Below are 16,196 nucleotides of genomic sequence, written 5' to 3'. Positions count from 1 at the left end.
CTCCGTTCCAGGAGGGGAGAGTTTCTGCTGTGACAGCGACAAAGCACCCAGCCCAGAGAAAGTTTTCATCTTTATCCCGCTGCTCTCCAGGATCTGGGCAGTCAGCCGCAGCCCGCGGGGAAAGTGGCGCTGGGTGGTTTTGTTGCTGGTGCAGACTGGTTGCTTTACGAAGGATGTGCAAATCTGGTGCCTTTGAAGCGGGGAGGAAGCAGCTCTGCAAAGTCTGACCCCAGCACTGTCCCTGGGTCACTTTATCGGAGCTTCTGCTGATTCCCTGTCCTCTGCAGCTGCTCTTCATCACAACGCTCCCATCTCCCCTTGCCAAGCCCTAGAGACATCCCTCCTTCTGCACAGACTAAATTCCCGAGTCTCTCTGGCTTCTGGTTCAGGCAGTGCCCTAAGCCTGGGCTTTGGTTGGAGGCACCTACTTTCCATCAGCCTAATCCTTAGAGAAGCTTACTGGCACCTGCAAATTCTCCCAGAGGGACAGAGGCAGACAGGCTCTTCTCTCCAAGTTTCAGGGCAGCTTTACCCCAGGCACAGCATTTTGTATCCATTTGTTATGCTGCCAACTTCATCCTTTTTTCTTCATCCTTTATCATCCTCCTAATATTTACTGCCTGCTCTCAGGCCTCTCTCTTTGCTAGTCCAAACAAGCAGTCCTTCGGTCTCCTTCTGTAAAATAAGCTCTCATAAGATTTTCCTCGTCAGCCTAATTACCTCCTCTGCCCATCTCCCTGGCTCAGATCCCACGCTGAACACGGGCACAGGGGGCTCCAGGTGAGTCTCCCAGTGCCTTGTGTTACAAACTAGACGCTCCTCTTCTTGACGGGAAATGCACATTCTTGTTGCATTCCAGGATTTCAATTATCTCCAGCATCACAGCGCCCAGCTCCTGCTCATAGCCTTCCTATGATTCACCAGCACGACTGAGATTTTTTCCAGGTTGTAGAAGAAACTGTTGGTTTTAGTTTCCAAGCGCATAACCTTGAACACTGCTGCGTTGAACTTCATCCCACTTCACCCCATCACTTCTATCTCCCTAATACGATGACCCTCATCTTGGTGCTCACTTACACCAAGGACTAGGAGGGACATGGCCATCCCCTTCACCTTCTTCTGGGCTCAGTCCTGTCAGACTCTTCTTCCCTCACCCCAAAACTGCCGTGGATGCAACAGCACTGAAGGCAAGATAAACCAGAGTGAATTTAGCATATTGGTGTCCATTTGGTGCCCTCTTTGCCCACAGAAGCCAAATGAGTGTCTTGCTTGTCCCACCTTACTACAGTCCTGGACCTCTCTAATGTGCTGTCTGGTTGTTTTTCAGGATATACAGTTCAAAATGTTTTAACACTGTGTCTTCTGGAAGGGAAATTTGAGTTAACAGAGTCTGGGGATCGAAGAAATGGCCAAATGCTTCATATTTCTATGCGGTGTCGCTGTGCTCAGTCACCAGGTGCTTGTAAGAGGTAAGCAACAAACTGGAAAAGACACAAAAAAAAGGTAGTGAGGAATTATAGCTACAGGTGTCCCTCTTCCAGGAAAAGTCCAAGCTTTGTCAGGTGTGCCACCCCTGGCTCCAGTAACCAGGTACGTGGACAGCCTCAGGGACAATCTGCAATTCTAAACCAGAGGAAGAACCTTTCTACTGGCAAGTAAAACCTAGAACTGTCCGTCTGTCTGTCTGGCTTTCCTTCAGGACTCTTTCCTGCCTTGTAAATTGGTTCCCAACAGAAAAAAATAACCGTCAACACCTTGATAAGGCCTCTATTTTGTTGTTCCTGAATCCTGACTCCTGTGATGAGAAGCACCAGACACCGAGTTCCCTCAGTGTAAATGAAGCAGGAAAAGTGGCCTGGGAGGGTCTGAGTCTCTCCTGAAGCCTTCCCTGATTTGGGAATCCACATCTGCTGGGCTCTCCTCCACTGAGCTGCAGAGCTGGTTATGCAGAGGTAACAGAGTCAGAGTTTAGCAGAGAAATATTCCTTCGTTAGCAGAGAAGCCAGGAAACAGGGGTCACTCTAAAGTTGCTGTGGTTTATAGTGGATGGTTTTCCTGTAATTTATCTTGGCTGTCACACGTCTCTTTTTAAACGGGGACATTAGCATAGCTGTGACTTCACCATATTCCACACAGTTCTCAGTGCTGTAAGAAAGAAAACACTGAAAGAAAATCTAGTGTTTTCACCCCAGAATAAGAGAAACTCTGGATATGTCTGCACTGGCTGCTCCTTCCCAGGTCACCAGCAACTGGGACTGGGGACGTGTGCGGGGACCCTCGGGTCTCGCTCCGCAGCCGGCTCCAGCCACTGAGGGCTCGTCGCTGGCCCTTTGAAGCTGCGCCAGTCCGGAGAGCGCCGTGCCGTGCGGGGCGGTTTGGCGCAGAGGGGCTCCCAGCAGTTCCGAATCTCCGCTGAGGCTCCGTCAGTCTCTGCATTTATCAGGATCCCCATCTCCATAGCAACTGAGCACCTCGGAGGCACTAATGAATATTTCTGCACAACACGAGCAGCATGATTAGCCACGTCTTAGAGATGAGCAACTGAGACAGAGCCAGAGTAAGTAGCTTCTCCAGGAACAAGCACAGGGTCTCCGGCAGAGGTGGGAAAGCTTTCCGTGCCACCACCTCTCGTGCCACGACCTGGGACTGTCCATCTTCCTTTATTGTTTCCTATTAGCTGATAAAGAACAACTGAAAATTGGATGGATTCCTCTAATCTGTGTTATTTCCCTTTCCTTCAGAGCCTGCAGGAGGAAAGGTTGAATGCACTGATCTTTTTTTTCATTCTGTAAAATGTTCCTGGAGAAAGCAAGTGACATCTCCCCGCCTGGCTGTGACAGGCGGCTGCTCTGGAACACGTTGGTCCTGTGGTCAGTGACAGAAACAGCTTCTCTCCCAAACCCACTGCGACTTCACCCACAACCTCCCTCCGCAAAACACCTGTTCACGCGAGAGCGAAGGAAGTGTGGAGAAGACATTATATAGTGGAAAAGAAGCCAACTCCTGGCCACAGAGAAATTCAGAAAACCCCGGAAAGCCCTTGAGCACCTTCCAGCAGCCTGCCCGGGGGTGCCCCCAGTGCCCCCAGCTGATCTACTGGAGGTCCCTTTGGTGACTCTGGCCACTGCAGCTCAGGCTCAGCAGGGATTTTCACAGGCTCTCCCACAGCTCGTGAAAGGAACGACCAGAATGATTGTTCAGCTTGATATAATTAACCTGCCACTCATTAGGGGAAAGGACAAGGGCTACTGCAAGAAATTGCCACCCTAGGAAGGGTGGGACCAGTGTGGGACCAGTCACAGCCGTAACGGAGGACAGGAGAGGGAGAGGTCTGCTCCCAGGCTCCACCAGGCTGCAGCGGCTGGGACGCGGCTGAGATTTTCCACTCTTCCCATCTCGGCTCCTTGGCCAAAGCAGAAGCCGCAATACCACCTTCTGGTAATCTCCATTACTGCATCACCCCCTGCGCCCATCCTGCCTTAAATAAGGACAAACACGCCACCGCCGCACTCAGATCATGAAGGCTTATGTTTACAAGGAGTCTTTGAAAGCCTTCGGAAACAGTCAATTAAAGCAGGGGGAGCATTTCAGCTCCTTCCCATTGCTTCAGCCCATGATTTATTAGAGCAATTCAGTGCCTTGGCACACAATCTGCATCTCCTGTTGCAACCGAATGATTTACTGCCCTTACAGTAGGTAAAGCTGAATTAGGAGCGTGAAAAGGCTTCGGGAACTTTGCAGCCTGCCCTGACATTAGCTGCCAGCACAAATTCTCTGGTTTGCAGCTCTGCCTTCCCAGCCTCCCCAGAGAACTGCCCTCTCGCAGGCACCGTCTCTTGAAGGGGACCTCAAAGCCCAGCTCCTGCCCACGCCGCCCGGCTCACAGGAGCATCCCCAGGGACACCTCGAGGTCAGCCCAGCTGCTGAAGCAGCACCAGGAGCGAGGCGGGCGCCAGGCCCGAGCGGCTCAGCAGCTCCGGTGGGACGGACGCCCTCAGCACGGGCACGTCACCCCGCACCGACCCCTCTGTCACCGGGCAGGCATCCTCCTCCAGTTCAGACGGGTACCGCCAGGCTTCTCCGCTCCCACTTCCAGGATGTTCGCAGCATTTTCTGTCGGATGCATTTACAGACCACAGAATCACAGAATTATCTAGGTTGGAAAAGACCTTGAAGATCATCCAGTCCAACCATCAAACCACCAGACCGATCGGATCCCTGAAGCCTCAAGGATCTGCAGAGCCGATCCCTGGCCCCTCAGATTTGCTCACGTACCATTTATCAAAGGCCTGTGTGTTTCACAGAATCACAGAATCATCTCGGTTGGAAGGGACCTTGAAGATCATCTAGTCCAACCGTTAACCCAGCACTGACAGATCCCAACTCCACCAGATCCCTCAGCGCTGGGTCAACCCGACTCTTCAACCCCTCCAGGGATGGGGACTCCCCCCCTGCCCTGGGCAGCCCATTCCAACGCCCAACAACCCCTTCTGCAAAGAAATCCTTCCTAAGAGCCAGTCTGACCCTGCCCTGGCGCAGCTTGAGGCCATTCCCTCTTGGCCTGCCGCTGGGTCCTTGGCTCAAGAGACTCCTCCCCCCTCTCTGCACCCTCCTCTCAGGGAGTTGCAGAGGGCCATGAGGTCTCCCCTCAGCCTCCTCTTCTCCAGACTAAACCCCCCCAGTTCCCTCAGCCACTCCCCATCAGACCTGTGCTCCAGACCCTGCACCAGCTCCGTTGCCCTTCTCTGGACACGCTCGAGTCATTCAATGGCCTTTTTGGAGTGAGGGGCCCAAAACTGAACCCACTCATCGAGGGGCGGCCTCACCAGTGCCGAGCACAGGGGTCAGATCCCTTCCCTGTCCCTGCTGGCCACGCTAGTGCTGATACAAGCCAGGATGCCATTGGCCTTCTTGGCCACCTGGGCACACTGCTGGCTCCTGTTCAGCCGGCTGTCAATCACCCCCCCAGGTCCCTCTCTGACCGGCAGCTCTCCAGCCACTCCTCCCCAAGCCTGTAGCGCTGCTGGGGGTTGTCGTGGCCCAAGGGCAGCACCCGAAGGCCTTTGCCAGAGTGACGAGGGCCGAGCCCTAACAGAGATATTTTTTTTCAGCATCGAAGCTGCCCTTACACCCCCCGACCACCGCCACCGCCAGCCCTCAGAGGGCCCTGTGAGGACAGCCCCACCTAAGCGCCCTCTCCCCTTCCCCGGGGGCACACGTCGTGCCGGCGACGACACATCGGGACCGACGGGCCCCCCCGGTGGAGCGGGCCCTGCCCCGGGGCGGCCTCAGGGCGGGGCGGGCGCCCGCAGGCCCCGGCAAAGCACCGCCCCCGTCAGTCACCCCGGTGGGGCGGGGCGAAGGGGGGGCCGCACAGCGCACGCGCAGATCCCTCCGCCCGCGTCTCCCGCCCCGCCGCCTAGTCCCGCCCTCCGCTCCCATTGGCCGGCGCTGGGCGCGGTGAGCCAATCGCGCGGCGGGAAGGCGGGCGAAGGCGGCGGCGGCTGCGAAGATGGAGGAATACGCGCGTGAGCCCTGGTGAGCGGCCGCGGCGGGCGGCGGGAGCGGCGGGCGGCGGGGCCGGGCCGGGCCGGGCCGAGCCGCGCTGGGCTGGCGCGGGGAGCGGAGTGCGGCGGGGCGGGCGGGTGCTCCCCGGGGCCGCTCGCCGGCGGGGGGTGGGGTGTGACCTTGGCGGGGCCCCTCTGAGGGTGAGGCGACGCGGGAGGCCGGGCTGAGGGGAGCGGCCGCGGAGGCCCGGTCGGGGCTGCCGGTGGTTTTGGGGCCTGGGTAGCCAAAGCCTCGCCGGTAGCGAGCCCGGCGGAGCCTTCCTGAGGTGGGGCAGGTATCGGCGTGGCGGCTGGGCCCTGCGGCCTGCCCCGCGCCTGGGCCTCGGTGGGCTGCGGCCTCTGGGCACGAGCTCCCTGGTCGGGCGGCGCTTCGTCCCCTCAGCCGTCCCCTCAGGGTCCCCTCAGGGTCCCCTCAGCGCCCCCTCAGGGTCCCCTCAGCGCCCGGTGACTCTGCTCTTCTCCCTCCCCCGCTCCCACGAGGCAGCCTTACCGCCCAGCTGCCGGCATCGGAACCCCCTCACGTTTCTACAGCGTCTCTGTGAACGTTCACAGCTGCACTGGTTGCAACATAAAGGTTTTGTTTGTAGTAATAAAACATTCAAAGTAAAGCTGAGGATTTTAACTACAGAACATTTAGCTCACCTCTGTGAGACCCGCGACCGTTCATGAGACTTTTCCCAAAGTTTTGCAGATTGCTCTGCTGCCACGTTTTTAAGTTTTTCCATAAATATCAGCTCTGCCTTTCTACAGCACAAAGTTTGGGACATAAGAAAAATAAATTTTATTTGTTGATTGATTGCTGTGGGCTCCAGGTAATCTGATTGTCCCTTCAGTAGGGTCATGTAATAGGGTTATTTTGCTGCTAAGCTGTAGGGGGGCTCTGGGGGCCCCCACACCGTTCTGTCCCATTTCATTCCAAGTCACCCTGTTATCTTCCCCCTCCCACTCCTCAGCAACGTTGGGGGTTTCAGCTGGGAGCTGATGTTACTGGGAGCGGTGTGACCTCGCTGGGAGGTGACACTGTAGGACCCGGCTGTAGTTTGCATGGCAGTCGCCTTCGTTAGAAGCGTGGATCGTTAAGGGCCCGTGTGGCTGAGCGGGGAGGCAGAGGTCAGGCTGTTCGGGCTGGCGTGTCACGACGCTTCCAGGACGAGGATGAAGCGCTGCCCCTTCTGCAGCAGAGCCGGTGTCAGGCTGGGGCCCTGCTGAACCATCAGGGCTGAGAAAGGGCAGCTTTGTTTATTTAAAACACGGCGGCCTCTGACTCTCGTGGTTCATCGGCCGTTAGGAGAGCTGCAGGCAGCCGTGGAGCTTGGAGGGATGATTCCCCGCTCTGAGCGAGGGTCTTGGCTCACGGGCAGTCAGAGCTGGCCTGGTGCCCGCTGGCTTTCCTCACTCCGCTGGCCCTGTCATTCTCTCCTCTTTTTATCAAGCCAAACAGTGCTGTAAGCCACCGCAGCTCCCTCTGAGGTGTGGGGTAGCCTCGGCCTCGCCGGTCTGGTATGTGGCTACCTGGGGACTCTGGCATAAATGAAGTCCTGGGCTCTGCTCTCCTCATCTCTAAGTGGTCTCAGTTGCCATCAGGAGTAGGAATCCGACCTTATCTTGTGCGAAGCAGTGAGCACATCATTTCCCTGCTGTGAGGTGTCCCCTTAAAGTCAGGGAAACAATTAATGGTAACATTAAGCTTGTAGATAAGTGCCAAATTAATAATGGAATAATCTCGTTTATTATCTTCTGATTCTTTCCTCTACTGAGGTCAGGCACTGCCAGGAACTGTGGAGGGTTTTGTGTCGGCTTTCAGATGCACACGGTGTCTGTCCGGGAGTTCCAAGGAGCTGACACATGAAATGGCTGTGCTGATATCAAAGATGTTTTCTCATTTAAAAGCTGCTTCTGCAGAGGCTTGGAGGATAGTTTAAAAGGAAAATTAAGAACCCCAAAGGTGACAGTTAATGATCTTGACATCTGAAGCAAGGTTAAAGATGGAAAAAATCTAGGAAAGCATTCCATGATTGGGGTCTAATTAACAAAGCTTCTGTAAAGAGCAGTCATGATTTGCTAAATTGGAATTCTTTGCCCTTGTGGGTAAAGGAAGACCACTTTACATAATCTATTTAGATTTCCAGAAAGCCTTTTAACAAGATCACTGTTAGCAAGTTAACGAAGGAAGAGAGTTGTGATGAGATGTTTTATTCATAACAGAGTAGATCAAAATCTGGACAGGAGATGTGGAGAAGAACAAAACAACAAAAAAAATCCTGAGAAGAAAGTCTTAGTCGCTTTTCATCTTGGCATATCTGACAACAGCCTGCCTGTAATGTTTTCCTGATCATTAAATGCAGGAAACAGGGGAAGGAAAATAAAATGTGAAATGGGACTAAATTATTTAAGTTAGGCAAAGCTGGAGGGCATTTGTAAGGAGGATGAGATGAAAGACAAGGCAATAAGAAAGGAGAGTGATGTGTGATGGGATAATGTACAGTCCTTCCACTGTTCTCTGCATCACTGTGGGTTTGGGACCTGGATGTGGCTGTCACTGGGGGAGGTCAGTGGTGATGTTTGGGTGGGTTCTGGTGTGTTTGGAACAGCCAAGCGGTGGAAAAGCAAAGCAAGGGAACAAGTGAACAAGGCCAGGTGTGCAAACAAGCAATTTACCTTCATTTCCGAGGCGGGCAGAGCTGGCTGCCTGCTCTCCTTAGAGCGACTGCGGAGCTAGGGAGAGACTCAGAAGTAGGTCATGAAAGTGAGGAGCCTGGGAGAGCGTGTAGGAGGAGGGACTGCAAATTTTAGACCTTTTTTTCAGGAAGAAAAGAAATGCCTCGTAACAAAATACGCAGTACAGCGAGGGGTCTGGGGAAAAGAGACGATGTTTTTCACTCCTTACAGCAGCAGAGCGTTAGCATATTCTGTGAAGCAGAAGAGTGGCAGATCCAAAACGGATCAGTGAAGGTGTATTCTCACGTGCAGGAGCTGCGTGCTGTAGGGAGTCCTCAAGAACAGAAACATGAAATTCAGGGTGAAATCGGAAACGCGCATCGAGGCTCCTATCTGTAATCTGCTAATGTGAACACAGCTTGCCGCAGTGCCGTGTGCTGCTGTAGTCTGGTTTTTGCTAGGTTTGCTGATTGTTGCCAGGGCAGGAGTTATAATCGTCTGAGTGCTTGGCTTCTGCCTTAAGATTTTGATAAAAGATGAAAGAAACAAAACAACTTTGTTATTTTATGCTTCAAATTTACCAGCAGTAGCAACAGAGGTTAATAGCAGGTTAGTGCTCACCTAGTTTAGGAGTTCTGTTTAGTGATGGAGACTTACAAGGCTCTAGTGCTTGGCGGTGGTTTTGAACCCCAAATTAAAGCTCATCTCACTGGTGTTGGAAGTGTTTGCTGCGAGGAGGGTGCTCTGAGTTGCAAAGCTTTTGCTCGCTGGTTGGAAACATTTGATGCTTCATGTTGTTGGAGGCCTTCTGGACCTCTGGGTAGGTCTGTGTTTTGTTGGAGTGAACTTCAAAGATCCAGGAGGCATCAGGGAAAACCTTTTCAGTTTAAATGAAAGATGACTTTGAAGTCTCTCATTTAAATAACCAGAACTAATGAAAAGCATGAGTAATTCAGGAAAGTGGTGTTTTGTGCCAGCTGTGAATTTAGTCTCACTGCATTTGCCACTGAAGTTTTCTGTAGATCAAGACGAGAATGAGAACAGTAAATTTACAGCTGTTTGCACTCTGTAAGTAGGACAGAGCTGGAATTCTGCAGAAGTTTTCCATGCTGGAAGTACATCTCTCTGCTTTCTGTGAGGAGTTCAGGCAATTCTTCTGTATATTTGATGCTTACCACTCCTGGGAGACGGGTTGGGTCGGCCAAGGTTGAGTTTGTTTTCCTGTAATATTACCTGTCCCCGTGTTTTGTTGATGTCTGCTCCGCAGGCTGGATGTGGGACTGTACAGCTGGCAGGCTTGATTTTCACTCCAGTTACACTCAGTATGTGAGTGGTGGATCCATTACAGTTACTTGCACAGTTTAACATGATGGAATTTAGTATTTTCATCTTTATTTTTCTTTATAGTCCCTGGAGGATAGTAGATGACTGCGGAGGTGCTTTCACGATGGGAGCCATAGGAGGTGGCATTTTCCAAGCTATCAAGGGGTTCAGAAATTCCCCAGTGGTAAGTAAAAACATTTGAGAGTGCATTCAGAGTGCAGTCCTGCTTCCTGCCCATCGACAGCGAATCTGGCCAGCCCAAGGTGAAGGAGAAGCAGTCCCTGTGCAGTGAGGGGCACTGATTAATGGCCGGCGTGTCGTTAATCCAAACCAGGCACCAGGCGGGTGCGTCTGGTGAACGGCTCCGGATCCAGATGGGGCCTTCATCTTTCTGGGTAAAAGTTCTGCTTCCCCCTCTTTGATCTGGTGGCAGCAGTGGGACACTGGCAGCCGGCTGCTCTCCCTCGCTGAGAGACATCTCCCTCAGGATGGGGAAGCAGAGAATGAAGCAGAAAATTATCGTCTTGGCTGATCTTCTGCCTTCGGCTCTGTCTGCATGTCAAGATGTGAAGCCTGGGCTGTTCTTCCTCCTCTGGCCTACCCTCTGCCTTTTTTTTATGAAATGGAAAGAGACTCAAAGAGAGCATTTTTTTCTCCTTTGGATTTATATTAGGGGATATTATTTTCTCTAATTAATCTATTTAATTATTAACATTTTTTTATTAGTTGGATTTTTTTGATAGTCAGGTTTTGTTTAAGTGCAGAAGTGTGCATAAACATGAAAGTTCAAGTTTAGCTGATGCAAGTCAGTTATCACTTTCAGGATTTCTGCTGCAAAATTTTGACTACGAGCCTGTTGTAGGGACACTTGATAAAATAAGATCCAATTTCTGCTTGAACATTTGTTTTCAAACATTTCTCTGGCTTCATATAAAAGCGGTTTTTGTTGAGTGTTTCTTGGTGTTACTGTGTGACACTTAATAAACGATTGGTTTGAGGTAAGTTTTGTCAATAAATAACTGTTTCCAAACTGGTCAGATCCTGCAGACACTTAACATGAAAAGGGTTATATGCTTAACTACATTCTTAATTTTGCTTAAAACTTATTAAATAAGTCTGTCCACACTTCTGAGTGCTTGTATCAAAAATAAAACTTGGGTGTATGTTCTTTAAATCTTCTTAAAGTGTGGGAAAATACCTAGTCATAATTCATAGAATCCCAGAATCCTCTTGGTTGGAAAAGCCCTTGAAGCTCCTCCAGCCCCACCATGAACCTCACCCTGACCGTTCCCAACTCCACCAGATCCCTCAGCGCTGGGTCAACCCGACTCTTCAACCCCTCCAGGGATGGGGACTCCCCCCCTGCCCTGGGCAGCCCATTCCAACGCCCAACAACCCCTTCTGCAAAGAAATCCTTCCTAATATCTAGTCTAAACCTTCCCTGGTGGGGTCCTGGATGACGTGTTTGGGGTTGGGCTCTGGAAGGCTCAGCACTGCATTTAGGAGCTGAATTACTTGCTTCTCTTAGCTACTGAGCCTGGACTGATGAGACAAGGACTAAATACTCCACCTGACCAGCAGGAATGTCTAAATGTGGGACAACTAGTGAGATTGCTGCTGCCAGCCGAGCGCAGTGCTCCTGCTTTGTGGGCATCTGCAACAGGGTTGAGGTGGTTGTGCTAAAACAGATAAAATACTGATGGAAATGTAATGTAACAGCGTGTGGTTTTCCTCTAAGGCAGCCCGTGGCATTCTTCCTCTGGGTGGATGTCCCTGTTCTCCACGGACAGTCTCCTCCCTGCAGTTACCTGCACCTGATGCTGCTCTTTGCTCTGCTGGTGTCTCGTGTGCGAACGGTCAAGTGACCGGGCATCAGATAGGAACAAAGAAATGATACACGTGAAATATAAATATGCTTACCTCGCTAAAATGTTACTTTAAATGTCTCGGTTGATCCCTGCTAGGCCACTCAAACAGACTTTGAACTCAAATGGTTTAATGCTTGATGGCTGTAATTCACTTCTGTAGTTGACAGAAATATTATAAGGGAGTGATAAATACTAAAATATGTGTAAAATGCAGTTTCTGTCAGCTCCTGACCGCAGCCCTTGGGGGTGCTTAGAAATATGTTGGGCCTCTGGCAAGATTTTGCTATATACAGTCAGATTGGCTGTAAGGCTTCACTCTTTTATTTTAACTGTCCTTTCTATTGTAGGGTGTAAACCACCGGCTGCGGGGAAGTTTGACAGCTATTAAAACAAGAGCTCCACAGCTGGGAGGTAATTAATTTTGTATTGTTGCTGCAGTGTCAACTGTTGGTAGATAACCCAGTTTGGGAATATAACGTGGTACAAGTGCAGTGACACCGGAGCTGTGGGCCAGCTGATTTTCAGAAGGGTTTATCAGTCCACGCGATGAGTAAATACAGTTCTGATGCATCCAGAATTAGTTTAGGTGTGGAGGAAACACGATTGTGTTCATGGAGTGGTAAGCCAGGGTTGATAATTTTGTCATGTTTTAACCAGCTCTGTGCAGAGCTGCCTGGGAGCCTGTGCGTTGTGCGCAGGGGTTTAAAATAAATAAACCTGACTCGTTAAAAGAAAGGATCAAACTTGGAGAAACAATGAAGTGGATGGGTGGATCTGGGTAGGATTTCAGACTGTTCCCCTGGGGTCAGCTCGGTAAATGTCAGTCACTTTTGTGAAGAGAATTTCATGCGTAAAAATCTAAAAAATCACAAAACGGCAGCTTGAGTCGAAACGACGTCGTGAGCTGTTCCAGGTCTCGCTGTGGTCACGCACTGCACTGTGCCCTGAGGCCGTTCGGACGGGCAAATTGAATTAATACATTAGAGAAGGAGAAAATGGGAGAGTGGTGTTGAGCAGGGAAACATCAGCTGCGGCAGAACTACTTGCAGAAGTCGGGGCCACGGGCTGGAACAGCTCTAGGGCTGTGGACTGTGCGGAGAGGGATCCCACCTCCGGTTTTTAGCTGGTATTAAGCTGGTGTAAGGCATTAAGACACCTCAAATTAAGGAGCGCTGGACTTACTCTAAGTAGTAGTTTTCCCAAAATGAGTCTGGAGATCTTTTCATTTATAATACACATTATTGTTAAAAAACTTCAGAATTTGCATTCTGAAAGCTGTCGCAGTCTCTCTGCGTCTGCCGTACAGTGCTGAGCAGTGCTGGTCTGCGATGCCAGGAGCAGGGGTAGGGTAAGGTGTGGAATTACTCTGCATCATTCTCTAGGAGGAAATACATTTAAAAAGTGAAAATTCTGAAAGTTTTCTGAGCGAATCTGACTTTATTAGGATGGAAGTTCCGTTATAATCGCTGTTTGATAAGCTTCCCATCATTAAGTATAAATTAGTGAGATTATTACATACAGAATGTATATGGAATACACGTGTCACGTGGCAAGTTGAGAATTTTTCTCAGTATTGATTTTAACCTGTGTTGGTTCTTTGTGAGTTTGAACACGCTTCTGTGTCTGAAAGCAAGCGCGCTCGTGCCACACCGTCTCGTGATTTTATGGCTGCAGCGTGGCTTGCTGGTCTGCTTTCTCTAAACTGTATTTTGTTTATTTCTGAACAGGTAGCTTTGCTGTCTGGGGAGGCCTCTTCTCCATGATTGACTGCAGTATGGTCAGAATGAGAGGGAAAGAAGATCCGTGGAATTCGATCACGAGTGGAGCCCTGACTGGGGCCATATTAGCTTCAAGAAGTAAGAAACTGAGGACATGAACTGAAAAACTTCTGTATTCTAAACGTACAGTTCTCATTGTTGTAGTGAAGCAACAGTCTGTGACGCCCAAATTGGAATTTACTTTCTCAGAAAAATTGAAAGATAATCTGAAACTTTTGTCCTGTGCTTACAAAAGTAATAATTATGTTCTCAGACATTATCGGTGTTCCTTTGTTTCCTGAGGGGGTGGGGGGAAGCTGCCCAGTAATTATCCTTTTATTGGTGATGCTAATGAGGCTTAACAGATGGAAAATTATTGCTTCTGAGTCTACTTATAGGAAAGATTATAACTAAAGAAAGAGAGCTATAATAGGCAAAGTAATGCACCAAAGAGGTAAAAGGTGTTGTTTTGTGCTTTTTATTTTCAGATGGACCTGTTGCGATGGTCGGATCTGCTGCCATGGGAGGAATTCTCCTAGCTCTAATTGAAGGAGCTGGCATTCTGTTAACAAGATTTGCCTCCACACAATTTCCAAACGGTAAGGAGCCACCGGACTGTGGTATCACAAGGCTCCTGTAGTGCAGTCTCTGCTAACGTACCTCTTCCAGTCACTGCTCTTACCCCAGAGTAAATCTGCTCTGCCGGTTGCCGCCTTCCAAGGCTGTAGAAAGTCGAGGAGGAGCCGCGTGTTGCTGTGACAGCACAAGAGTATCATCAGCTCCTTCCCACTGGGCGACCGGAGGCTGCGTGGCTGAAGGCAGCGACGTCCCTGCTGTCCCTGTCCTCTGCCCTGGCCCCTGATGCAGCCACACAACCTGGCAGGTGGTGACAGTGGTGTTTTAGTCAGGAGTGGGTGACACGATGGGTTGGAGGGAATAGCAGGCAGCAAGCTGCAGGCGAGAGGGATGGAGCTGGCAGGCGAGCTGTGGTCTGTGTGCGAATGTGCAGGCAGAATCCCAGAATCCTCTAGGTTGGAAAAGCCCTTGAAGCTCCTCCAGCCCAACCATGAACCTCACCCTGACCGTTCCCAACTCCACCAGATCCCTCAGCGCTGGGTCAACCCGACTCTTCAACCCCTCCAGGGATGGGGACTCCCCCCCTGCCCTGGGCAGCCCATTCCAACGCCCAACAGCCCCTTCTGCAAAGAAATCCTTCCTAAGAGCCAGTCTGACCCTGCCCTGGCGCAGCTTGAGGCCATTCCCTCTTGTCCTGGCGCTGGGTCCTTGGCTCAAGAGACTCCTCCCCCCTCTCTGCACCCTCCTTTCAGGGAGTTGTAGAGGGCCAGGAGGTCTCCCCTCAGCCTCCTCTTCTCCAGACCAAACCCCCCTCAGTTCCCTCAGCCGCTCCCCATCAGACCTGTGCTCCAGACCCTTCAGGCAACCCTGGTTTCAATGAGGTGATCGAGATCAGCAGGTGAATACAGATAAAACATTCCCAAGGTGGGGGGTGGTGGTGCTTTTTTACTAAACTGCTTTGAAAACCAGATCCTTTATTTTTTTTTTTCCTAAGTAAAATGCATGCTGAGGTGTCAGCTGAGTCGATAACATTTTGTGTAGATACTTGCCTGGGCAAAATACTTAATAACCCTGTGGCCCTACCTTATTTTGGGAGGAATACAGACAGAAACACTGGTGTTGAAAGATAAGTAGCAAGCCACTGATTCCCGAGAGGCTTCCTCTCTCAGGTTTGTTCATTGACGTTCTTTGTTCAATCTAAACTATAACAATTTCTGTTCTTAATACAAAGACATTTTAAAGTTAATCTGCTTTAGAGAAGGGGTATCATCTGTCCGTTACAATTTATTCTCGCTACAATTGGCGTACAGGGAGCGTACTGCTTCCCTCCAGCAGCACGGCGGTAAGAGGAGCCGGGAAGCCGACTCCACCATGATTTGTTCCGTTTCACTGGTTTGTTTTATTGTCGGGCAAGTTAGCGGGGGTAAACCTTGACAGAGTGGCTAAGTTCAGCTGAAGGGCAATAAGGCACAGGCATCCAGCTCCTTCAGGTGACTGGAAAGGTTTCCCTGGCGCTGCTCGGATTCCTTTCCCCATTAATAAAGGAGATAAAAATATGGTCTGTATTGAACTGAGGCTTGTCAATGCATAAAGCTCTTGAACTCTGAGTGAAAAAAAATCAAATGTAAAGTTTTTATTGGCTTCATTAATTGTCGAGGGGATTTATATTAAAAATGCAGTGGATGTGTTTCATGCTGTTAGCAGGAAGAGTCTCTTGTCTTTTGGTATTTATCATTTGCCTTTTTCTCTCTTGCTTATTCCAGGCCCTCAGTTTTCAGACGACCCCTCCCAGTTGCAGCCCTCTCCATTTGGCGACTACAGACAATACCAGTGATTCTCCTCACTCTCCTGGTTCACACTCTACCTGAGCTGTAATTTCAAATGCTGGAGGACCAAGATGCGGTATGTCTTTACACCGGGGGTAGTCTCTTACACAAACCGTGCCAAGAGGACCTTCAGCACTTTCCAGTGTAAAGCTGCACAGGAGAACTTTTAGAAGATGACAAATCTATTTATTCGTGATAGATTCCATTGCTGTAATGTTAATACGTGTCTGATAGAATACATGGAGATTTAAGACAAGAACCAAACGGAGTCTTGTCATCCTTTGGACACGGACTGAAGTGAAAGTCTTTGGAGCCTTCTCTGGGACGTGGCATTGACCAGCCGCAGCGAGCGCAGCTGGAGTTTAGCCTCTCGCCCGTCGAATTTAGGTTGCTACACATATTTCAGCTTAAGGAAGAGTTCATCTACATGCAGTTTTACATTCCCAGAGTGAATGTTACTGGCAGAATGTGAGAGCCAGTGAAAATTACTTCCAGCAATATATATTTCACTGCTGTTCTTTGTTTTCTACGGTACCGCCGCGCAGCCCAAGTTCTTTGGTTAAAGCAGAATCTGCCTTTTGTGGATCCGCGGGCCGCAGCGCGCCTCCGCCCTCCCCGAAA

General features: G+C 50.4%; 1 protein-coding gene across 1 annotated transcript; it reads left to right on the top strand.

The window, feature by feature from the left end:
- Positions 1–5,483: 5,483 nt before the first annotated feature.
- On the top strand, positions 5,484–15,839 carry TIMM17A (translocase of inner mitochondrial membrane 17A). Its single transcript, XM_074849987.1, has 6 exons — positions 5,484–5,538; positions 9,633–9,732; positions 11,764–11,827; positions 13,144–13,272; positions 13,662–13,772; positions 15,513–15,839. Exons 1-6 carry the CDS (start codon positions 5,513–5,515, stop codon positions 15,581–15,583), a joined length of 501 nt encoding a protein of 166 aa, XP_074706088.1. The 5' UTR covers positions 5,484–5,512; the 3' UTR covers positions 15,584–15,839.
- Positions 15,840–16,196: the final 357 nt, after the last annotated feature.

Source organism: Strix aluco, chromosome 25, assembly GCF_031877795.1.
Source record: "Strix aluco isolate bStrAlu1 chromosome 25, bStrAlu1.hap1, whole genome shotgun sequence".
NCBI classification, from domain to species: Eukaryota; Metazoa; Chordata; class Aves; order Strigiformes; family Strigidae; genus Strix; species Strix aluco.
The sequence above is the reverse complement of the archived record's forward strand: the minus strand, read 5'-3'. Positions and strand labels throughout refer to the sequence as shown.

Coding starts and splice junctions, on each gene's coding strand:
- TIMM17A (XM_074849987.1), top strand. CDS start 5,513: ATGGAGGAATACGCGCGTGAGCCCTG. Junction 5,539..9,632: donor GAATACGCGCGTGAGCCCTG/GTGAGCGGCCGC, acceptor TTTTCTTTATAG/TCCCTGGAGGATAGTAGATG. Junction 9,733..11,763: donor GGTTCAGAAATTCCCCAGTG/GTAAGTAAAAAC, acceptor TTTCTATTGTAG/GGTGTAAACCACCGGCTGCG.